Source organism: Thermobia domestica, chromosome 6 (genome assembly GCF_964235325.1).
Source record: "Thermobia domestica chromosome 6, izTheDome1.hap1.1, whole genome shotgun sequence".
NCBI classification, from domain to species: Eukaryota; Metazoa; Arthropoda; class Insecta; order Zygentoma; family Lepismatidae; genus Thermobia; species Thermobia domestica.
The window spans coordinates 52406137-52431758 of record NC_137459.1 but is presented as its reverse complement, the minus strand read 5'-3'; the positions used below and the strand labels follow the sequence as shown (position 1 = coordinate 52431758).

The following is a 25622-nucleotide window of genomic DNA, read 5'->3' as shown; positions in this document are numbered from 1 at the left end:
TTCCAATATGGCGGCTGAAGCTTCACTCGGATTTTCCGGCTGGACCGCTATTCCAGACATCTCTGCTCATTTTTATCTCTTTATGTATTTTTTCCGCCATCTTCATTATTTTTGTTTAATTTGCCTACACTACCTAGGTAGACTTCCAAACTATGTAGATTCAATATTCAAACTAGAAGTAGTATTTGTGACTACTGGTTGCAAAATAGGATCAAAGATAGGTTCTGTCCCTCGACGTTAAATATATAACAAAAAGCCATTACTCACTTTTGGTTGCGTAAAAGGAATAAACTCAGAGATGAAATATATATTTTTCGTACTGAATTCATATTTCCATTTTATCCATTATGTGATGTTATAATTCAGTAAACGAAGATTTTCACTACTTCCAGGAATCAACAGATAGACAGAAGTCGACACACACACACACACACACACACACACACACACACACAAATTTTTGGGGGGCGCTGAATCTACGTCAAAAACCGTATTTTTTGACATCTCTTATTATTTTTGCTCTATGAAAATAAGTATTGAAACCAGAAGTACTAGTAAATTCCAACCACTTATGGTTTTGGTAGAGTGTTGCGGATGGTGATTTTATGCTCTCTTCAAATTCTAAATCGATTGCTGTGATCCGCTTGTTTGTTTCTATTATCGTCTTTGTTCTATGGCAATCAACGTTACCAGTTTATTTCTACAACTTCCGATTTGAACAGAGTTTACGGAATATTTAGTACTTACTCTTGGAATGCTGAATCGATTGCAACAAACCGCTTCTCGATGTCCTTTACCGTTCTTGTCAACCACTTCCCATTTCGGCAGAATGTTGCGGATGACGATGATATGTTTTCTTGAGATGTTGAATAGGTTGCGAGATACTTGCTTCTATCTATTACCGTTTCCGTTCTACGGTGGAAACTTCGAAGCCGGAAATAGCTAATTTCAACCATTTTCCTTTGAATAGACGCTTAACGGAGGAGATGGATTCTACTATTCGAATTCTGAATCGATTGCAAAATGCCGCTTCTTGATTATTTTATCGTTTTTTGTCTCATACCTGTCAACAAACAGACAGACAGACGGAAACAGCCCTTGTACAGAACTTACAACACTTATGAATAGCATAGTTTGAAAGTCTAATAATTGATAACAATTAATAATAAAGCAAATATGTATTTCTATTTATTAAAATAGTATTCAATTTATTAAAATGAAAACTACAAACAGAACTCCTTGGGCAACAAAGGAAGCCAGAGCATAGTTCAGCTTCGGGCACTCATGCTTTTGAGGTAATTTCTGGTGAGCACACCAGCTGCTCTTACCATTAATGCTTTCCTTCTAGACCAGAGTTTTCTTCTTTTTTCTTTAAGTAGCTCCACAATTGTTCTCATGACGCTGGGTGGACTCTGCAATACAAAACCAACTGGGGCCTCACTCCATAGCTTTTTACTTCAACGCAACCTAAAACTTTTGGTTTTATTTTGCGATATTAGCTATCACATATTGAATTGAGAAATTCATGATATGACATCAGTAACGGAGATTTGTGTTTTGTCATAATCCACTCTCTGCAACCTCTCTGAGAGACTCACCTCCACAATTTTTGATAAAAATGTTTTGTGTTACATTGCAGTCCAAAGATTTTGCGAAAATTGATATGGAATGAGGTCCCTGGTGAGTATGAAGGTTACATTTCTTCCTATTACTCAATCCACGCGCTGCTTGACTTCATTGATCTCACGAAAAGTGGTATTAAAGTGCGGCTCTTTTACAAGTTCGTCCCAACCAAGCACTGGTCTCTATGGTCATCTCTCATAAATTCTACGTAATCCCAACACGACAGGACATAATCCGAACGTAGAAATATAGAAGACAGTTAAAAATCCCGATTATACTCTTCAGAGGGACTCGAACTCCCAGTGGATTGCGCCTCATGATCCGAAGCCGAATGCCTGAAACCAGTCGGTTATTGCCACCGGTAATTAGAGTGCTTGGCTATGTAAGGTTTAATTGTTGATGTTTTTGCCAAAGTGCGAAGTAAATATGAACATAATTCTTAAACAAAGTAGAAATTTAGCGTCAAAGTAAAAATTGTAAAAGAGGGAAAACCAATTTCAAAATGAAATAAAATAAAATGGTAATATATTCGTCAAAATATGGAAGACATAGCAGTTAGGATGTCACAGATTAAAACCGCTTCTCCACTTTGGGCTGGCTATCTCCTGGTCTAGTGCTCTTGAAATACGTAAACCTAGCTTCGATTTCGGATAATTAACTGGATTTATTTCAGTATAGCCCTATCAACTTGCTCTTCTCTTGCTTGTCTTTCATACACCCAGCTTGAGAGCTTCTATGGTAGAATAAAGACAACTAATTTACTTTGTAATTGTCTAATCTAATTCTCCCACTTTCCGCAAAAGATATTACTTTCAAAAACTGTCAACTGTCCCTGATCTTATTTGAAAATTGGAATTAGAATCTACAGTTAGTAATATAACTCTTCCACAAACTCTAACATAAGCCTATCTGATAGAAATCGATAAGCTTGCTCGTTCAAATTCAACAAAGGCAAATAATGATATAATGAAAACTATATTGGGCCTTATGCAGAGGCGTTTTGACGTATAATTAGCGTCATACTAAAGACCTGACTACTGCAGGAAACATATGTTAGTCGATTTCTTTAATATGACACTAATCACTCGTCAGAACGACTCTACATAAGGCTCATTCAATCTTATGTAGAGTCGTTTTGACGTATGATGAGTGTCATACTAAAAGCGTGACTACTGCAGAAAACATATGTTAGTCGAACTCTTTAGTATGGTACAAATCACGCGTCAGAACGACTCTGCATAAGGCCCATTATGATTAATTTGGTAGAAGTTCTTCTATGATCAAAGGGTTCTAACACCAAATCTCAGGAAATGGTTCACCTCACTCAGGTCTTCTTTCGTTCCCACTACCAGATCAGCCCCTTCGATTAGTCAGAAAATCATTCACAATTTCTTATCCCAAGTATAGCCGAGTAAAAATTACAAATGATATAGAGGCATTCTTTTATAAAGACACGTAACCAGAATTGCCAACCTCAAAGAAAAATGTTGATTTTCGCCTTTAAAATTATCGTATATTACAAAAGGTTGTCGTATATTCGATATGCAGGTGACAAGCAAGTATAATACTACTAATAACAGCAATAATATATAATAAACTTATCCAGTAATCTTCAGTTTCGAACTTCAAGTCAGCATCACTATCCGTATCATTTTTTACCTTACTAGCACTATTAACAACAATATTTTCACTCCCTCGTAAACGTAATTGAATTTAAATGGATTCAGGGTTGACATTTGCCAATTTTATAATTATTTAATACACATCTACAGCTTATTTTCGCATTCGAAATAAAATTATCGTATATTCAGCTATTATCTTAAGGGCATTATCATCTATAGCATTAACGCTTAAATTATCGTATATCACGATAAATTATCATATTGTTGGCAAGCCTGCATATAACAATAAAAGGTAACAGCAATTTTGTTATACATTTATTAAAGTTTGAAATGATAATTGAATTAACGAACGGTAAATTGGTCGTAAAACTCCTTCGTGAAAATATTATACAACTAACACCATACGCAAGAATACTTTATTGCCATTAGTAACAATATAGAAATTTTACATTATGAGAGTCAGTATTCTACTTTCATTAAGAAAAATAAATAAATAAACTTTAGTAGAAAATATAAACAAAATTTACAAGCATTGTAATATTTAGATAGATGACTGGGCAAATATAAACAAAAGGGTACAAATAAATAATCAATGGAACAAAAGATGAACAATGTATGTACTTAGATTGTGTCCATAAGTAAAAAAGAAAATGCAACCGAAAAATATTGAGTTGTAGTCAATTACTAATTTTTTTGTTCATAAAACTTAAACCCAGTATTCTTTTCGCTGTAGTAAAGCTGGTACACCCATGCGCGGACTTGAGGGATACTTATCCTGAAAGCATGTTCCTCGTTCGACTCCTCTCGACATCAATATTTGTTCTGGAAAAAAGTTGTCCCATTCAAGAGAAGATTGCGTAGTCGTCGGTCGCGGTTCCGTACTAACGTGGGCACGAACTTGCACTGGGAAAGGTCTTCCAGCAACTACAGGTTCTGTACTCTGGAGATGTCTATATCTTTCCGAGGTTGGTGAGGTATTGCCATACTGGGCAGTCGTTGAAAAGTCATCTGAAGAGCTTTCTTCCATATCGGTTACTGAGGTATTACAAGGAGGATTCAAAGAAGGCGCATTTCGACTGTTTTGTGAAGGCGAGTCGTTGATTGGTCTTTGAGGCGGGAAATACGATTGTACATTCTCCCTTCTCTTTGATTTTCGTATCGGGCTAGAGCTTCTTAGTGGAGTATCACGAGAAGTTGAACGCTTGGACTCTCGGTGAAATAGGAAGTAAATCGTGATAATCAGAGCAAAAGCTACCATTATGAGCAAGGCAACTTGTAAGACGAGTTCTATTAAAATGTGATTTCCACCTAAATGAAAGAAAAAAATAATATATAGTAAGATTTTACTTGCCTTGACAATTCTTTTAGTAAAGATTTGTACAAAATATTCACAAAGAAACTTATGTTACTAGCTATATTCTATTCCAGGGACATTCCGTACTAGTGTCAAATGTCCAAGACAACATTAGTATTACCAAATGACAGATCCTAAGAGGACACTTTTAGACTTCACAAATATATATAATTCAACAAACCACTTAGTAGCATAGAACAATGTTAATTGGTTGATGACAGAGACAATTATTCCCCTCAGTTTAAAATACATATTTTACAATCAATAGTAATATACAAATAAACAACGTAAAACTACACTTAGATTGGTGAAAAATCCCCCACAAGCAAAATCTGAAATGATGCTGCTGATGACATAGCGAGAGAATGCAACTTACATAAATTAACTTCTATAATAGCGATTACGGAAATATTGAATTTCTTCCCTTCGTGCTTACAGCCGGACGATTTGATTTTCCTTCAAAATTAAACACTACAACAGTAATGAAATTAACCATTATTTACAAATATACGTATATTCAAAACAACATGCATATATAAATATTGAAGCAGTTGTCTGAACAAACAAAAGAGAGGAAATTTTTCTTTTTTAAAAAAAGACATTTTAGGTAAACCAGGACGTCTGGTAACCCTGGATAATACAGAATATTCTATGACAAATGTGTCAGGTAAAGGCAAACTTTCCCATTCCGGACAGGTGAGTTTAGCTTAGGGTCGTTGTGAAGCTATGACTCCACACTTCGTTGAGCTAGTCATTTAGAAGAGATGAAGTGGTCAGAAGCAGCAGAGTGCTGCAGTTGCCTTTCCCCCGTCATTCAGATTCTCATTTCACAGAGTCTAAACTTCTGAACGGCATTTGGAGATGATAGAACGAAATAACAAATTTCATCTCCGCCGAACGTCAAACCCACGGTGTGCAGTTGGGTAGCTAGATTTCTTATCGACTCCAACAAATATTACTGCTGGTCATAAGTAACTAGCATATCAGGTCAGGTACAACTATTCTACTAAGTACAGTCCATTGGAATATGATCCTTAATGCTTCACAAGTGCTGCAATCATTCGACAATCCCACAGACTGAGTAAGAAAACTATGTAGCACGTTCTAATAATTGCTAACTAAAATGTCTGCCTCGAAAGAAGTACATATGAAATGAAACATTAACAAGTTTTACCACAGAACAGTCTTGTCAATCCAAGATGAACAGTGTTGCCAATCCAATATAAAGTTATGTATTTTAAATAAAATGACGTAAAATTTTGTTTCATAATTGTAATCAACCATAAAAACAAAGACAAAAGAGATAGCACTCGCAGATAAGTGTTGCAAACTTTTCGAGAAATATCGTTAAACATGTATTAAATTGTAACGCCTTTTGTGCTCAAAGGGCGGGAGGTACTAACTATTTCTACACATTAAATTAAATACCGACAAGAACTGTTTAAATTGTTTCCAAGGTTAGAAGGTTCAGTTAAACAGTGTTTCCACAGCGGAAGAGAGAAAAGTTTAGGTTGGAAATGATGCAATAACTCGGAAAGGATCACTAGTACATTTTGGATTAAAATTTATAGAAAATGAAATCTCTAATTTTTACTGTCCTACGGTTATGCCGGCTAGGGTAGAGACGGAAATAATGAGAAATGAACGAAATGGTGGAGTCAAGAAAGTGGGAGGAAACAGAAAAATCCCTAGAAAACCCACGCATAGGTGTTTGTCTACCACAAAGATCTCTTGGCGCGAGCTGGGATCGGATCAAGGACTCCATGTTCAGTTCACGGCTTACAAATCGTTACAAAAGTTCAAACTAATAACAAACTCTTGCCTATTTGCCTTTGCATTGAGAAACACACATCTCGATCCATTGATTGCTTCTGGTATTCAATTGTACTCGCCCCCTCCTTCGCCCCTCCTTGTCTAAGCGGTGTGTGAGCAGTGTCTAGAGCAATACTCCTTCCATTCAGATGGAAGAAATAGGAACCAGGTTTACAAGGTTTATAGCTTTGAAACCTCTCTTTCATTCGTTTGTCCTCAAATGCCTTTTCAGTCTGATTTTAAGAAAAAAAAGTCTCAAAATGTTCCCACAACTTTATAAACACCTTTATTTGTATTCTTTCCCTTCTTCAAAGACTGCAAGCTAGGAACATGCTCCTTGTGAAATCTACGGAAATTGTTAATCATGACAGTAGATTTTGTAATTTCCAAAGTCTGTAATGCGAGTGCAGAGCTCTCAAAACTACTGACAGAAATAAGCGTTATTTAATGATTAATTTAATTTGTTGTCAGTAATTTCAAGCAAATGTTTCAGGAGCGTCATTTGAACAGGACAGCAGGGTGTAATTCCCCCTGCCTCGAGCTTGATAAATACATATTTGTTTGATCAAATGTATAGTAATACAATAATTTAAAAAAGTGAAACTCTTATGTCGGCGGAGAATCTCCACCTCTTCCCGCCCCCGGGAAAAATCTAAAATGAAACTGCTTTTAAGAAGAAACCTATAGAGTTAAGATATCACATTGCTAGAGTGCTTACATTTGGTTTCAAGAGTAGAAGGTTTGATCCCTAGAGGTCATAGCAGACGACATTGAGAAAGAGAGAGGGATATTCAAATATGGAGACAGGGAAGGATGAATTACATATGCAAATTTAGAACTGGAGAAAAAATGATCGGACAGTATTCGTATTATGACGAAATTTGTGATTTTGTGAAACAGAAGAACTGCGATGATCACATTAGGCAGTTGTCGAATTAAGATGGAGAACTCTTTTTAGAGTATCAGATGATTGCGAAAGGAGAGAAAGATATTAAAATCTGGGGAATTAAGAATTTTAAGGATCTTTAACTTCCAAAAAGATTTAGAACCACGAACCTCTTAGCTATCAAACCACGACTGTATACATTCAGCCACGGAGACTTCTATGCAGTTATTCATATAGCTTAGTTGCAGGTGCATAATGAACTTCCCTTGTTCAGAAACACGTTTTAAGACAGTATAAGTTTGTTACTACTGTGTTAATTTAGTTATATTTGAAAGAACCGTTTGACAAAGTAGTGCCAAATACTCAGACATAAATCACCTTTTGGAAAGCTCTACTGAAAAATGAAACAATTCGTCGTAAACATGTTTTTGAAACGTAAAAGTGTAGGAAAAAAATAAATGGAAATATGCATAAGAATGTCACTTGGATGTGAACCCATAGCTTTAAAAAGTAGCGTGCTTACTTCATTGTCTGTTAGATGAATGGTTAGTGTAAGGGACTCCTACATGGATGGACTTAGGTTCGAATCCCAACCGTCGTTTTTATTTTTCTTTCACTACGCTCATACTGTGCATTCCAGAAGTTCAATTTTGACCTTAATGTAGTCACAGCTAGTTTAAGCCGGAATTACCAGGTAACCAAGAAAGTTCGTGCGGTTTCAGTACAAAAAATAGTTTCAGAAAAATGTATTTACCTTATGTTTATTCCGCAAAATATCCACCATTCGCTTCTACAACCTTCTCCCATCGTTTTACAAGAGTGTAGATGCCATTTTTGAAGAAATCTTTATGTTGGGACTCAAAAAACTGCGCCACCGCGTTTTCAATCTCTTCTCGAGTTCTGGATTTTCGATTGCGTATATGGTTGTCCATAGAAAAGAAAAGATGGAAATTTGAAAGAGTAATGTTTGGTGAATACGCTGGATGTAGCAGAAGTTCAAAGCCGAGAGAAGAAATCACCTCCAGAGTCATCTTTGCTATATGAGGTCTACCGTTGTCTTGGTGGACAAGAACACCCTTCCTATTCACTAGTGCAGGTTGTTTTTTGCAAACTGTTCGGCTACTTTTTGCAATTGTGCTGAGTACACCTCTTTGGTTATGGTTTTACCACTTTCCAAGAACTCATAATGCACAATCCCAGCAGTAGTCCACCATACACACAGCATCACCTTCCGCTGATGCAGAGCAGGTTATGCACATAAAGGCATAGAGTTATTTGACGATAGCCAATGGTACGAGCGTTTTTTGTTATCATACATTACCCACTTTTCATCACATGTCAAGATGCGGTTAACAATTAGACAGTTGGTGTTTCTAGTCAGCAAGGAAGAGCAAATGTTCAGTCGTTGGAGACGGTTCGCAGCAGTCAGCACGTGAGGGACCCACTTACTCAGTTTCCACGATTTTCTAAGCTCATGCAAGTGCACACGAATGGTTTCGTCGCTTACCTCAAATCGTTGAGCGAGTTCTTGACACGTTTGACCTGAATCCTCTTCAATTGCTGCCTTGAGTTGGTCCAAATCGGGAGATTTTGGTCTGCCCGATCGAGGTTTGCCTTCAAGTGTCCATTCGCCGGCCGAAAAGGTCTGAAACCACTTTTGAGCTGTCCGTTCATTAGTTGTACCTTCTCCAAACGCTGCACATATTTTTCTTGCTGCTTCCGCACCTTTTGTGCCCAACTTGAACGCATACAGTAAATAAGCCCTGATTACTGCGTTCGACACAGACATGGTTCACTGCAAATACTTGATCTCGAACTGTCGAATGCGACCTGTTATCTACGTTAGCCGACGTGCCAATGACTCAGCTTTCAGAAACTGTCACATACAGGTACCCCTGGCGGCAGAAATGATTACTACCCCACGAAAAATACCGGCAGGTGTAAAAAACCGCACGAACTTTCTTGGTTGCCTGTACCAGTGGTGCCCACCCCCCTTATGTTCATGACGCATTCCCCCCAACTGTCTGACTTACCCCCCTCCCAGCCTGATCGTATAATTATGACAATTCAAATTTAAATGCTATGTATATACAAACACTTTCTCTTGCCAAACCGTCTGTTCTACTATCCATAATTTTAAGTTCAAATACAAAATTCTTCCTGAGAACCACAAACAGTTCTCAGCAAGCAAAATCCAAAGAACATTGGCTAAAATTCAGGCTCAACTACAGTATGCCAAAAGTAAAAAAGAAATCCTGAAACAGTTTCAAGATAGCGGCCCAGGCTAACAAATATCTTATCTGAGGCTACTGATACGTGGAAGTTGTCACTATAGAACATTTAAAATGCTGTTACATAAAAGAGCTACTATAACCGACTAATTCAAATATCAATCTGGTCTGATGCAACGAATTTTAACGCATATAAAATATAAATCAAACGCTTTAACCATAGAGGATTGATGACTCTGGTTAAACATGGACAAGAGTAATGACTGGTCAAGGATCTGCTATCTAAATACCACTTTCCATATTCCAAACTCTGGACAAAACACACGTGAACTTCAAGCTAAAGCTGGATGATTAGTTACTTAATTAACAGGGCTTTCAACATCGAAATTAAACTATCAGCTAATTTAAAAACAAAAAATCGTAAATATCCCCTAATGTAACAAAGTTCAGAAAAAGTGCAGATTGAAGTGGCGTAGACAAGATGATTTTCAGGTAAGGAATGCAAGCGAAAACCTTAAAACCGTTTCAACCATTAACCAAAATGGTCAGTATCGTAGTATAAAGGACAGAAGAAAAAAATTATGCATTGTGTTATCTGTAGGTGTTCTTTCATGAATATAAAATATTCTTTTCGATTAATTTTTACACCCCCCCCCCTTCAAACATATTTTTTATAGATTTTTAACAGACCCAAATATTTCAATGACGCAGTTTGCGTCATAGACCCCCCTTGTGGGCATCCCTGGCCTGTATTTTATGTGATCAAGAACCATTAATAACCACAAAATTACACTTGATTAGTCGTTTCAAGAACTTAAAAGGATTTAATTTCTCGTATGTCTATTCCTCAATGTTTCTACTTCGCTTAAACAATTTTTCAAGATTTGTCTAACGCTGAAAGGAAACACGAAATTTTGAGACAGCGTTGTCATCGGGAGAAGCTGTCGTTTCCTCCCATTTTCAGCTTTGGCAAGATACCAAATATTTCGTAAGTATTTGAGTTATGAATCTCATATAAACACGACAGTGCTCCTTATGATATACCGACTACTCTATAAATTTTAAACCATAATGTACTAGTGATCTTTTCCGAGTTACTGCGTCATTTCGAAATTTAGCTTTTCCCTCTTCTGCTGTGGAAACACTGCTTAACTGAACCTTCTAAACTTGGAATCAACTTAAACAGTTCTTGACAGTATTTAGTTTAATGTGCACAAATAGTTAGTACCTCACTCCCTGTGTGCACAAAAGGCATTACAATTTAAGACATATTTAACTATATTTCTCGAACAGTTTGCAACCTCCGGTGCTTGGGATCCCTGGTTCGATCCCAGCTCGCGCCGTGTGGACCTTGTGGTGGACAGACACCGTGCTCGTGGGTTTTCTAGGGGTTCTCCCGTTAACTCCCACTTTCTTTATTCCACCATTTCATTAATTTCTCATAATCACCGTCCCCTTTAGCCTAACCAGCATAACTGTGGGACTTAAAACTTAAAGATTTCATTTCATTTCGAACAGTTTGCAACACTGATCTGCGAGTGCTATCTTTTTTGTCTTAGTTTTTATTGTTGATTCCAATTATGAAATAAACTTTAGGTAATTTCATTTAAAAGACATAACTTTATATTGGATTGTCAACAACTTATTTGGTAATGTGTTAGGTAATACGTGCGTACGTATAGTTACTTCCAGTGGCGGATAATGTTAGTGTTGCAGCGTCGAGCAACGACTAAAGTATTTCAAGAAAAAATATTATTAGCAGTAGTAATAAAGAACGGAAAAAATACTTTCTAATACTCCCATATATATATTAAGTAACATATGTTTTACTTCTATAACTGTAGAATCCATTAATCCGTTTTAAAAAGCGAAAAAGAATCCGTCACAGAGTCTCTAATTAATATTGCGTTGCAGCGAGCATACAACGACCAGATTTCTACAGTGCGGCAATTGGAGCGAATGTTAGATCTCCTTTTCCCTATTTCAGCAGCTAAATGTTCTGGTCGTTGCAGTGCTTCCGCAACGTGGAACGTTTTCCACTGAACGAGGAGGTTTGTCGCGCTAAATAAGATTTCTGAATTTTATGTCACTACTGCAATTTATTTTTATGCATTTATATTTTTAAATTACGGGACTATACTGAAGAAAACCAATATAATGACATTTTTTTTAAATGATTGCAAAATTACAAAATAAGAAAGAAAATATGTAGTAGAACAGAAAACAAATGAAAGTAAACACGTATTTACAATTTAATTCTTAGCTTATATAGATAATAAAGGCTTCTTGTGTAGTAATTTGTGAACAAAACGTTAATAAGTCAATATATAGAAACCTTCCTCTGTGGATAATATTTTAGTATATACATATTTCTTTTATGAAATAAATGCATTTTATACTCTTGAAAGCTTTCCACATAAAACTGTATGATGGGAAACGTCACATTGAATGTTTGACTAATTAGCAATGTTAAGGGGCGCAGCCACGAGGGGAGTTCATCTAGTCCGGACCTCCGAAAATTTCGAAACTCGACTAGCATTTACAGACTTTTTATCGAAGTATGCTTCTTTAACAGAGAAATGATTGACGTAGACTAAATATTTTATTTTACGCCTCATCATATAGGCATACTCTTTCTTTTCTTATAAAACTAATCGTTCTATCATTTTTTTTCTAAAAATATAAGTGACAGTAATTAAGAATTACTTATTATCTTTTCGTGTGCAGAGTAAGACAGGTTCGATATTACATAGACGTATTGGACCCCCTCAAAATATTTGGACCCTCAGCAAACATTTATGGGTGTAGAACTGGCAATGCTGTTTGTTTTGACGCTCTCTGACTTTTGGCTTCTGTTACATGCTGATCCAACATATGGCGGGTTTTAAAAGTTTGCTCTCGAGAACGTCTGACATTGATAAGCATTGTTTCGCCTCATGTAGAAATATATAGTGTTCATCGTGAATTGCTTACAACCAAGAGGGATGATTTGGAATGTAGCTTTTCTTTTACGCATGTGCGTGTGTGTATTGGTGTATATGTGACACTCACGATTTATATACCTCTTTTGTATCAGCTTTTTTTTAAAAATCAGCTGTTTTAGTTTTTAGTTATTAGATTCGCTTGTATTGTGTGTGCTCTAATTCTGTAAATAACCTACAAGTTCTGAATGAGTTCCATACCATGATTTCTGTAAATAGCTTCCAAAAAATGCCCAGCTCTTCACTGAGGAAAAACTTGCAATTAAGGCTTAGATAAAACAAACAAAGGGCAATTCAGAATAGTGTTAAAAAAAATCCGGTTTAACTCCACAGAACATCTTATGGCAGCAATATTGTTTACATATATTTCCACAATTTATTTTAAAATTTCCTAAATAAACTGTGAATAATGTGTGTTCAATTTACAATTTTTTTCAATAACATTAATCTCTGCCACGAACTGTCTCCAGTTTAAGTTACAGAGGAATTTGGATCACTATCAGGGACTGGGTTTGCTAGAATGAATTGTTCGCAATAATCTAGAAAAAATATTTAGTGAATCTAAGCTTCTGAAATTAATATTAATTGTAACTATGACGTCAGCAAAAGATGAAAGGACGTTTTCCTCATAGAAAAGAATTGTTACTTTCTAGAAATTGAATGTCCCAAGAAAGATTATCACAATTGGTTATGCTTTCCATTGAGTTGAGTTGATTTTGAGTTTAACGTCTCTTTCAGCAGCGAGGCTACATGAGACGAGACCTACTGATTAACGTGGAATCCAAACCACATGAGCTCCGCCGGGAATCGAACCCGAGTCTCCTGCGTAAGAGGAGTGTACGCTAACCGCTTAGCCACGAATAAACTTAACTTTCCATCGAAAAAGACCTGATAATAAGAATACAAGAGTTCAACCAGCATGCATTAGACAGATTTGCTCCAATCAAGCAGAAGAGAATGGACATACTGATTAAATAAGGTGACTAATCGGATAAAATGTTCTGCATTATTTTTATAAACATAATTTTATTTAATTTCACATGTCACATAGCATATGCATCTAAAGTTATGCTGATTATTCAATGAGTCTAGTTTATATCTTCTGTCTCCGATCGTTCGTACTTATACACCTGAAACCACAATCCACCGGCAGCCACATATATATACAGAATGTCCATAAAGTCCGTTACCACCCCATGTACCTTCGAAACGACTGCAGATATGAGAAAACGCAAAAACACGTCCGTCATTACTGTGAGAGGCTTGAATTTTATGATATAAAAGATCCATCCCAGACACCCCCATATAGGGGTAAGTGGGATGAACTTGAACATTTCAAATGGCAAAGAGGGTCGAGTAATTTGAACAGGCTAGACGAAAGACCTTTTGCTGTAAGTTCTAAATTTACTAGGTTGGCGACATGTAAATTGGCGGTGAAATCTAATTTCGGAGTGAAGGCCTCTGATGACTTTTAGATATCTATGCCTTGTGAATGTGGTCCTTCTACGTTTTTGTGATTTGTAGGCAACGTATAAGTATCGTAAATATGTTTGTAAAACGAGAAAAATGATGAGATATTGGGTGGAGACTGCTACTGTGCATGTTGCCCCTAGTTTGGGAAACTGAGGCCAATTTTACTGTTATACTGTATTGCCATGAGAGCAATATTTTACGAAATGGTTGTCAAAAGTGGGAATAAAGAGTTGCGAAAATATCGACATCAGAAAAAGGGATAAGTACTACTGGAGTGTAGAGATATTTACACCCGTACCCCTATTTGGGATGTCTAGGATGGACCTTTTATAGCTTGAAATTCAAGCCCCTCACAATAATAACGACGTATTTTTACGTTTTCTCATATTCGAAGTTGTTTCGCAGATACACGGGGTGGAAATGGAAATGGATTCAGTGATATCTGTATCTCCCCTAATCAGCTCATCAACCCTTAGCTTGTTGCGTTCCGTGGTGGCAGTTCGAGGGCGCCCGCTGCGAGGCTCATCTTTGATACTCGTGTTTCCATCCTTAAAATGTTTCACCCACCTCCTAACACTGCTGGCATCCATGCACACATCTTCATAGGCATGCTGCAGTCTGCGGTGAATTTCAGAAGCAGATTGATTCTCTTTAACAAGGAATTCAATCACAGCACGCTGTAGAAACGAAACATCGCTGCAAGCAATTTTGGAAATCCTGCCTGTGGTCAAGTGCTAGCAACAAACAGCGTCAACGTCTGGACAGAAAGAAAGAAAGGTCTGTAGATTGAGATGATATGCTTGGTTTCACTTACAAATAAATATTACGGTTGTGAAAACATGTTGCTCACGACTTTCAGTATGTTCCTCGTATATATGAGGATTCACTAAAGAGAGAGACAAATAAAATCTTTCAACTTAACTTCCCACGTTTATCCCTTTAGGCTAAGGGAGATGGATGACTTAGGTAAGTTAATGGCAGTGGCGTATTTAGGATTTTGTTTCGGGGGGCTATGCACAACACGGGGAAGCAGGGATGCATTGCCCACCTGGGTTCGAGAATTAAATAATAAATACTCGTATATTTTAATGTATGCATTAATTGAAGTTTTAATGACAAGAATTGCAGACTGGAGAAACTTACGTGATATGATACAAAACTTTAGGAGTGAATCTAACTTTTTTCTATTCATAGAAGAAAAAATGAAACATCCTCTTGATTTTCCGAGCTAGTTGTTCCCCCTCTTGATTTTCTTTCGTTCAAACATTTACCTTTCTTTATAACTAAACGATGTAAATATTCCTTTGATATAAAAACTAAAATCTCGTTATGTTGATATCCGTGCAAATTAGTGTGGAACAGCAGTTTCGCTTATCAGCTCCTCTTAATTTTGGTATTAATAACGACGGCCGAATTGAATCACAACCAACAACGGTCGAAAGTATGATAGGAGAAACGAAAGAAAGCAACAACTAAGAAAGAGAAATAGAATAGTAGAATGGACAAAAGAAAGAAAAAACGAACTAAGTTCTTACGTGGAATGAAATTTAACAAATACAGTATTATTTCTGAACAAAACATAAGAAAATGGAACGTCAATGAAATTCTTAGAAATGGTAAGGATTATTGTTGTGCGCGTGGAAAACACACACACACAAAACTAACAAATTTATTTCGAGGGGCTTAGGCCGTTAGTCCTCTAAATACGCCACTAGATGATGAAATAATTAGTGAAATAAAAATGTAAGAGGAAACGGAAGTACCCCATGAAACCTCACGGACACGATGTTGCCTACCACAAACTTACTTCACCGGCGATCGAACCAAGGACCCCACGCACCAGAGGTAAGCACTGTACCACTGAGTCACAGTGCTCCCAAAAAAATGAAAGAGATAATTTATCAATATAACTCAATATTCAGAACTTCCAAATTATGTTCGTGTTGAATGATAATTTTATTACAATTATCTATAGCGAGTGCACATAGACAATTAGTGTTGCCACGAGACGAGACGAGACTTCAGGCTGTCTCGTCTCGTACAAAGCTTGTCTCGTCTCGGAAAAAATTGCTCGTCCCGTCTCGTGTCTCGTCTCAAGAGGTTCTGTCCCGTCTCATTTGTCTCGTTTTGTCTCGTCTCGTAAAAAATATAGCAGCATACCATGGGAACGAAAGTAAAATATAGCAGGCTGCACCATGCTAATCAAGATACAACTAAGTTACAAGTATTACCCAGAACACACAAGACAAGAAATGTCCGATACCTACACCGTGAAGCCTTCACCTCTGGTGTATGTGGTAGTCGGTTCGATCTCGGTTAGTGCCATGTGAGCTTTGTGGTGGACAAAGATTGAATGTGTGTGGGGACCGCGGTGGCTCAGTGGTAGAGCGCTCACCTCTGGTGCTTGGGGTTTCCGGTTCGATCCCAGCCCCCGCCAAGTGTACTTTGTGGTGGACAAACACCGTGTGCGTGGGTTTTCTCGGGGTTCTCCCTCCCGTTTCCTCCCACTTTCTTCATTCCACCATTTCATTCATTACTCATCATCACTGTCTCCTTTAGCCTAACCGGCATAACCGTGGGACGTAAAACTCAAAGATTTCATTTCATTTTTCGAATGTGTGTGTTTTCTCGAAGTTGTCTAGTATCCTGCCACTTTCTTTATTTCACTAATTTTCCATTTTCCATCATCATCCATTCGGCCAAAGTTGCCTAAAGGTCTTAAAAATAAATTCAAATAAGCTCACAAGGCAAGGACAAATAGTTTACAAGATAATATAATGTATCTCTGCTGTTATTTGTCTGAGGCTTCTCGACCCTGTTTTTTTTTTTTTTTTTTCATCCTGAAACTGAAATTTGTTTCACCAGTTTCAATACACGAATATACAGTAAATTGCTCATAGGTATGTCGAAGATGAATACACTAATGTCAAATAATGTTTACACGACAAGCAAAGTTCGATGTAAAGGTGTCACCATCCCCGACACTATCGTATACTATCAGCCCACTTGCTTTATAGTATATATATATATATATATATAGAGAGAGAGAGAGAGAGAGAGAGAGAGAGATGGAAAGATATATATATATATATATATATATATATATAGATAGATAGATAGATAGATAGATAGATAGAGAGAGAGAGAGAGATGTGTGTACACTTTGATTTCGTATATTCCAGCCTTTAGGTTTCACAGTGTTAACCCATACCAATCCAAAAACTACTTTCCATTTTAGCATGTTTAGATTTGTTGCAATTAATTTTTTTTATTAAAAAAAGCTCGGAACCAAAAAATTTTATTGAGTAATGGAAAGTATTTGATTGAAATTTTATATGTTACTGCACAGTAAGCTCTACTTAAAGTGCCATAGTAATGGGTGCTGAACGACACATCGGACGAAAGAATGCTTGGGGCCAGTCTTCACCTCCATGGTTCAAATCTGTTCCCATAACCGCGGGGTGTGTGCTACTATGTGGTGGTTGCCTCGTTTGTGTAACAAACTCATGACAGTACACCCAGATTAGCTAGTGGTCTAAAAAAAGTTGATTTTTATGTGGCCATTTTGGATTAAAGTTTCTTATATTGTCGTGATCTATTCGCAATCATACAACGTACATCTTCATACCAAGGCGAGCGGTCTGCGGCGATAGACCGTCGGCTTGAAGGCCCCGGGTTGAGTCCCGGAAGGGTCATGTGTATGGATTTTAACAGCATTTGTTTTTTCGTATTGTGTCAGGGGGGAAATCGTACGGGATAAAAGGATTTCAGTCTGAAAAAATTGCAGAGAATATCCTCCCCAGGATACTTTCATGGGAGTACGGAATTAGTAAAAATATAGGATATACATTTTATAGCAGGTTTTAAAATATGGTTTGGGTATCCTATTTCTTTTCTGTTAATTATGTTCTTCAATGTTCGAATTTTGATCATTCTCATGATATTTTCTGCTTTCAACGGAGTTCCATGAATATTATATCAAATGTTCTTTACACTCTGCAAGAAACCATTTCTGAAGATAATTCAGGTGCTAATGAATATTATTCACTAGGAAAGGGAAGTATTCCCCTCCTCTCAACATGGAAGCAGAGGGCAATTTCGCACTCTGGTCAGATCAAACATTTCCGCGTAACAAAACGAAGGTCCCCCTGCAAAACCTCTTCACACAAAAGTGTTATTATTAGTATCATAAATTTGCTGAAAGCAAACAATTTGAAGGGTTCGTCGATAATATCTTTGCTTTCTTTCCAAACGAAGAGGTGAATTTTACAACATAACTGCTGTATAATAAGCGAGCGATTGGTAAAATGGTAAAAGTGTGTTTCTATGTGTATGTGTGTGTGTGTGTGTGTGTGTGTGTGTGTGTGTATGTGTGTGTGTGAGAGAGAGAGAGAGAGAAGACAAAATTTTAGTTGCAAGATGACATACTTCAATTGCCGTTTTCGGTTCATACAGCAAAAAGAATACCGCCACCAGAGAGTAAAGACAAGTGTAGTCTGTTCTGTTCTCTTCCGCCATCTCAGCCAGAACTTTCAACTACAGCCTGTAATGAGTGTAGACCTTAATCAGTTTTCAAATTGAATAGATGGTGGTGGTAGTACGGTTTCTTGACCTTGTAAAAATCTTCCCTGTCTTTGATTTTGTTTACCATCATTCCAGCCAGAAATGAAAAAAATGAGAATTCCTCAGTTTACAGCAAGGGGAATTGGGGACAAGACATTAAGGATGATATTCCTGGAAGCTCATGTATTACGATTGTTTCATTCAATAGACAGAGGACACTTTCCTATGAAGGCTTTTCAACATGTTTTCTCACAAAGGGGATTTTCCTTTTGCAGTCTATATGACCACTGGCAATTTCAATCTTGGCCATTCCCGCCAGCGTTTTCATTTTCGAGACACGAGACGAGACGAGACATTTCACGAGACGTCCCGTCTCGTCTTCGAGACGGGACAAGTAGTCTGTCTCGTCTCGTGTCTCGTCTAAAAGGGTTCTGTCTCGTCTGGCAACACTATAGACAATTGTCTACACACTCCGGTCAATAACCTAATTTTCTTAATATCATTATTCGCCAGAAAATCTGAAGGAAGTCAAACCAAAGTATTCAACGAGGATTGCATCCAGAAGTATTAAAGCATTCACCTCAATCGCACATGAAAAGACTTGTTTTGTCAATTCCTATCATTCGTTAACTAAGGGCGATGTTTTGACTCCATTTAATATATGCAAGTGGAATCGCAACGGGTCCTGAATACCCTTCACCCTACGGACTTCAAGGAGTCCTGGAATCGTTACATACATGCCGGAGGGCACAACTTTGAAGGTGTCGGAGGACATTAGGACGTAAGTATAGTTTTCTTACGTTTACAATGACATTTTCGGATATTTTGGGTAGTACTTCGTATAGCCTAGCTCAGCGTTTCCCAACCTTTTTAAACTTACGGCACACTACGGGGCTAACTTGAATTCTCGCGGCACACTCATAGATATTATTATTATTATTTGCAAATATAAAATACCATAGTATTTTTTTTCTGTGATTACTGATCTCCTTCTCACAAAGATGAAAGCTCGATCACTGGTTTTCACCTACGCTAATTCACTTACATTTTATTCTAATTTTAAAATAGAAAACAATTGCAATGAAATATAGGACCCGGATTTTTAAAAAAATACTATTTTCTTTTTCGAAAACTGTATCCAGCCTTTCCTTAAGAACGAAGATCCCTAAATAACGAACGAACGAACGAATGTTCTGTACTTTTAACCCTTTTGGGATCCTGGCTTTTTGGGCTATTTTTTAGACTTTCAGTCAAGCAGCTACTGCATCGTCACTATTTATCCTAGGATCATGGTTCATACCTCATTCTTTTCAGAATAGAGCTGGCTTTCAAGTGGTACCACTTGCGTGCTCATACCATATACCAGAAGCGGCAAAAAAATGTCAAAGTGAAAATTTCGGAGGGAATTTTTTTTCTCGAACTTTGGCCCCCCCCTGGACCTTCCCTGTGTGATCGTAGCCATCTAAAAAAAATCTGAGAAATAGTACTTGGTATACTGAATGTGTGTACCAAATTTCAAGTTTCTATCTTGAATAGTAAGGGCGGGAGAATTTTTATCAAAAATTCCCACAGTGCCCCAAAGTACCATAAAACACTATGATCTCAGGGAAAAAAATTCCTGAGACATCCCTAATTACCCTAGGACTATAATCCGCCAATCATTCTGTTCAGAATAGAACTGTCTTTCAGGCGGTACCATTCATATGTCTCCATCATGTATCTAAGGCGGGAAATTCCTGAAAAAAGGGATTTTTTGGGGACAAAATTTCCCTTTTTTCAACTTTTGCCCCTCTGGACCCCCCTGTTTTTACGCAGAAATCGGAAAAAACTTCTGGTAAATACTACTCGGTGGACTGAATGTTTGTGCAAAATTTCAATCTTCTACGTGAAAAAATAGGCCCGCCAGAAAAATTTCCCTACCATGCCCCACTTTTACCCTATACAGAAGTATATTTGGATAAAAATTCACTGAGACGGCCGTAATTAATCTAGAATAATAATTCGACCGTCGTTTTCTTCAGAATGGAACGGCCTTTCAGACGGTATGACTCACGTTGTCCTATCATGTTTTTTTGGCGGGAAAGTGACGAAATACGGGATTTTTGGGGTAAAAAATCCCTATTTTTACCCCTTTGCCCCTCTGGTTCCCCCTGTTTTAGCACTGACATCGGAACAATAAATCTGGTAAATAGTACTCGGTAGAATGAATGTTTGTGCAAAATTTCAATCTTCTACGTTCAAAAATAAGCCCGCCAAAAAATATATATACCGACAATGCCCCATATTTCCCTATTTAGATGTATATTTTTCAAAAAATCCCTGAGACGTCCCTAATTACCCTAGAATAATAATTCTACCGTCATTCTCTTCACAATGGAACGGCCTTTCAGACGGTATGACTCGCCTGGTCCTATCATGTATGCGAGGCGGGAAAATGACGAGAAACAGGATTTTGGAGGTAAGAAATCCCTATTTTTACCCCTTTTCCCCTCTGGTTCCCACTCTGTTTTAGCACTGACATCAGAACAAAAAATCTGGTAAATACTACTCGGTGGACTGAATGTTTGTGCAAAATTTCAATCTTCTAGGTAGAAAAATAAGCCCGCCAAAAAATATTGAACATAGGCTTAGAAAATGAGAAAATAAATGTTTGACTTATGACGTCATCACCTCCTATGTCTGGACGCAGGACAGTCTGAAACCATACGTAATGTCTTCTACAAGGTCTCTGCACTTTGAAAACAGAAAAAACCCGGACGAAAAAGCTCAAATAGAAGAGAAATAATGCAATGTACCATGAAAAGTGCATATGGTACAAATTGTACCATAGGATCCCCAAAGGGTTAACTTTGCTGTTTTAACCAAAACCAGGTGCATATTATTGCAATCACACAGCTTGCGATGCGTCGAAGTCAAAACACACCTGTTGAACAAAGTGTTGTTCTGTCATTCACGTGCGAATGAGTGTTCTACGAACGTTCGCTTGACGCGTACCGTACAGGAGCTTTCATTTCTCGGTGTTAGTATGGCTCTCAATTGAAGCGTAACATAGCAGCTAACCGTGGAAATGTGTACGAGCCGAAACATTGTCTGCTACACAGTAATATATGTAGAATAATATATTACAATTACAGTAATTTTTTCCATGGTAGAAATTCATAGTAATGTGAAATACAAAAATATACATTTTTTCCTGTCGCAATTTTCTTGCTATACAATTAATAATTTTGTTTCGATTTCTTCGCGGCACACCGGTTGGGAAACGCTGGCCTAGCTGGACGGCAATTACGCAAGCCACAACCAATACTTCACCTATCTTGATGTGTCTTCTGAAGCTCTTGACCTTGGGCGCGTGAAATGCTATCAAACATATTTTGAGATGGAAAATGTATATGCATACTATATTGTATGGTAATAGTATACATGAGAACCCCCTGATCTGCGTTTCTTCTGTGTTCAATTACCACTTCTACATGAAATACCATAAAGTTTCTACGTAGTGCAATAGTAAGAAATATCCATGTGCACAAGACATGCGATATGCATTAAATTCCCCCCGCCCCCCACACGCAGTCATAGATAAAGTGCAAGGGCACTACAAATGCAGATATAAAGTACAGGTACGTTCTTTTTTAATTTCGTATTAGTCGATAAGTAAATAAAAGTCGCTTTGTTACCCCCTTTGTAAGTTCATACATACTCAATGAATAATCCCTAAAAGTATGAGCGTCCTGCTTCTTCGGGAACTGATGCAGCTTCATGTATACTATATCCGATTTGCGGTTAGAGAAGTAATAGAGAGCTTTCAAAAACACTGTTTTAAACAGTGGCAGCTGTTGAGGGAAATCATATCGGTAACAACTAAAATTATATTGCTACAAGCTGAGGCGAGAAAGACTTCCTAACCTAATCATTCTTTAAGCAGCTTTCTTCTAGCGATAGAATTTTGTTACCGATATGACTTCCGCAAGACCCGCCACTGGTATTAATTATTGCTAAATGCGCTGACTTATCAGTGACTTTATGTTATAATCGCTTAAGTCAGTGGTTCTCAAACTTCTTATTACTGTGACCCACATTAAATAATAAAAACTATTTTGTGGCCCATCTACTATTATTGAAATACATATTGACATTCTTTCTCAATAACTATGTCAGATCGCAAAGACTATTAAAAGTGTTCCCATAGAAAGAAAAAATGAAATGAAATCTTTGAGTTTTACGTCCCACGATTATGCCGGTTAGGCTAAAGGAGACGGTGATGATGAGTAATGAATGAAAAATGGTGGAATGAAGAAAGTGGGAGAAAACGGGAGAACCCCGAGAAAACCCACGCACACGGTGTTTGTCCACCACAAAGTTCACTTGGCGGGGGCCGGGATCGAACCCGGGACCCCTAGCACCAGAAGTGAACGCTCTACCACTGAGCCACCGCGGCCCCTCCCATAGAAAGGTGACACCACTCCCGACGCAATGCCCTACCCCGTGACAGATTTTGACTCACCCATTCTCCTTCCATCCTAACCCAGCATCTCCATTGACTGTACAACATGGCAGGATTCTGAGTAACCACTTACTCTTCACCTAATTAACAAACGCTTCCAATTTTCATTTTCTGAATATAGTACTTCACAACATGTTTCTGCTTCAACATAACATTTTCATAATTAAAAGGAAAAACTTCTCGCGATTCACCCAGTGGGTCGCGACCCACACTTTGAGAAACATTGGCTTAGGTCATGCTACTACAGAAAGAGCATGTCAGTTGGAGTTGCGCAAGCGCATTACATTCGCATATGTTGCCGAGTATCCAAACATACGTCACACGCTGTTCAATCATCCAAAAGTAATCGGAATTCCGTCCCAGTGATTTGATTTAAATAATATCGGAAAGTTGTGGTTCTAATTGAAGATGGAAGTCTGAAAGTACTTTTTTTCTTTTCTTTTCTTTTCTTTCTTTCTTTTTTTCTTTTTTGTTTTACAATAGAGAAGGGTAGAGAGAAAAATTGGAATCACTACAGCAACAAAATTGCCTCATTCTACTACTGAAAAATACTTTAAATGCTTCAGGCTCCATAACGAAATGCAGCGTAGAGAATGTTTGATTTTTTTAAAAAAAATGAAAATGTCGAGAGTATTAGCATCGTTTCTGTGGCAAATTTTGAGAATGGAGCAGTTTTAAATACATTTCCTTCATATGCAGGCCACTTTTCATATGACTGTCACTTTGAATTAATGAAATTATGCATGTACATTTTCCATATTTGTCCCTAACCATATTGACACTAGAGGGGACAAGGGCGTGTGTGCCCCCTTGGTATAGTCCGCACCTACGCTCCCCGCAGATATGTATTGTAATATAGGTCAAGTAACATCAGTGGTGGATCTAGAAGCTGAAAACTAGTGGGGCAAGCCAGAACCCAGACTACGATATTTATATCATACTTTCAAAAATATATAAATAATAGCTTAAATTTTTTTTTGTCACCCAAAAAACTGGATGCCTGCCCTCTGACCCCGGGCTAGATCTGCCACTAAGTAACATAAATGTATTGTTTTTTTGTATAGAAAAACTAGCTGTCCCCATAATGTCCCTGCACTCTGCTTGCCACACCTTCCCCCCAAGAAATTAAAGCTGGCATCGTCACTGGTCCCGAATGAGAGATGCAAATGTAAATGGTTCGTTCACCCATTTATGTTCCAACCTTGGTTACAGTGTTCGGCCGATGAGTGGCGAGTACTGATCCAAATGAAACGGGATTAGAGACTACTTTTATGAACTAATTCTGTTTGACTATACAATCACATGACGTGATCACAGCAATAACAAGAAACTCACCTGTTGTGTTCCAAGGGAGCACGTGACTGCATCGCTGACACTCGTCTCCTTCTCGACACTCTTCTGAGCAAGTAAACAGAAAGCGAACTCCCCATTTGGTGTATTTTCTTCTGTTTTCCATAATAAGAACAGGCAGTTGAAGTAAATATTCGACAACGAAGGTAACATTTTGACTGTTGATATTTACACTGGTAGTGTGTCTTGTTGTAGGAGCAAGTATCCAAGCAGAAATGCTTTCCGTGTTGGACAGTTTACGTTGTCAAAATCCTTTCGATCGAACTGTAAGTCTTTTAAATTTAATTGGTGATCTTCACGTATAATAGAGGGTATTCTATCCTGCCTGCGTTTCACGCAATGTCTGTCTCAGGACGAACACAAAAAGCAGACGACCTTCTCGTATCAAAGCATAAACACCACTAAGAAAGTTGTTATAGTTTCTTAATCCTAAAAACAATAAAAATGTAAATGTAGATTAACGGAATAGTGCCAGAACACTCCTTTTGATTTTTGAAACACAAAATTGATAATCGTTTCAAAGTTTTTTCTTCAGTTTTCTTTCTTTCTTTTTCCTTTCATTAATTTATTTAAGATTAGATTTTGATTTTAACGTTCCGTTCAGCAGCGAGGCTATATGAAACGTGGACCTACTGATTAACGTGGAATCCGAACCACATAAGCTCCCGCCGGGATTAATTTATTTAACTTACAGTCTTGTTTAAAAAATAGCTGGTCACACCTCTGTTTCTTTTGTTTCATGCATAGAACTACATCAAGCAAATGCTATTTTCTCTGGCCAATATAGTTCTTATTACAGTCTAAATTATTTACCATCTAGAACTGCGAGTAAGATTGCATATATATATATATATATATATATATATATATATATATATATATGATAGATATAGATAGATATAACTGTCTCGTTTTGAAAACGTGTATTGACAATAAAGTGCGGGTCCGGCTCTACCACATCGCCCCCAGAAAGCAGAAAGGTGTTAAGCCCCAAAATGCAAATTTCTCAGGGGATGAATGAAAACGAATGAAACACTAATTAGGGGAGCTTGCCCCAGTACCGTACACCTAAGCAGTTTTTTTTTTTTTTCTATTTGCTTAAAAACCAATCAACAAATTGATGCAAGAAAACATGCTGACAATAATCACAACATTGATAATAATATAGTATAACAAGAACATTTTTATAATAAGATTTGAACATGAAATTTTTCGATTTTTTA

The 25622-nt window shown here is 37.5% G+C and overlaps 1 protein-coding gene across 1 annotated transcript; it reads right to left on the bottom strand.

Moving 5' to 3' along the window:
• Positions 1–3602: 3602 nt before the first annotated feature.
• LOC145687663 (uncharacterized) lies at positions 3603–24804 on the bottom strand. The gene is made up of 2 exons (XM_081761124.1): positions 24385–24804; positions 3603–4553 (listed from the first exon to the last, which is right to left on the bottom strand). The coding sequence occupies exons 1-2, from the start codon at positions 24503–24505 to the stop codon at positions 3952–3954; spliced, it is 723 nt and encodes a 240-aa protein (XP_081617250.1). The 5' UTR covers positions 24506–24804; the 3' UTR covers positions 3603–3951.
• Positions 24805–25622: the final 818 nt, after the last annotated feature.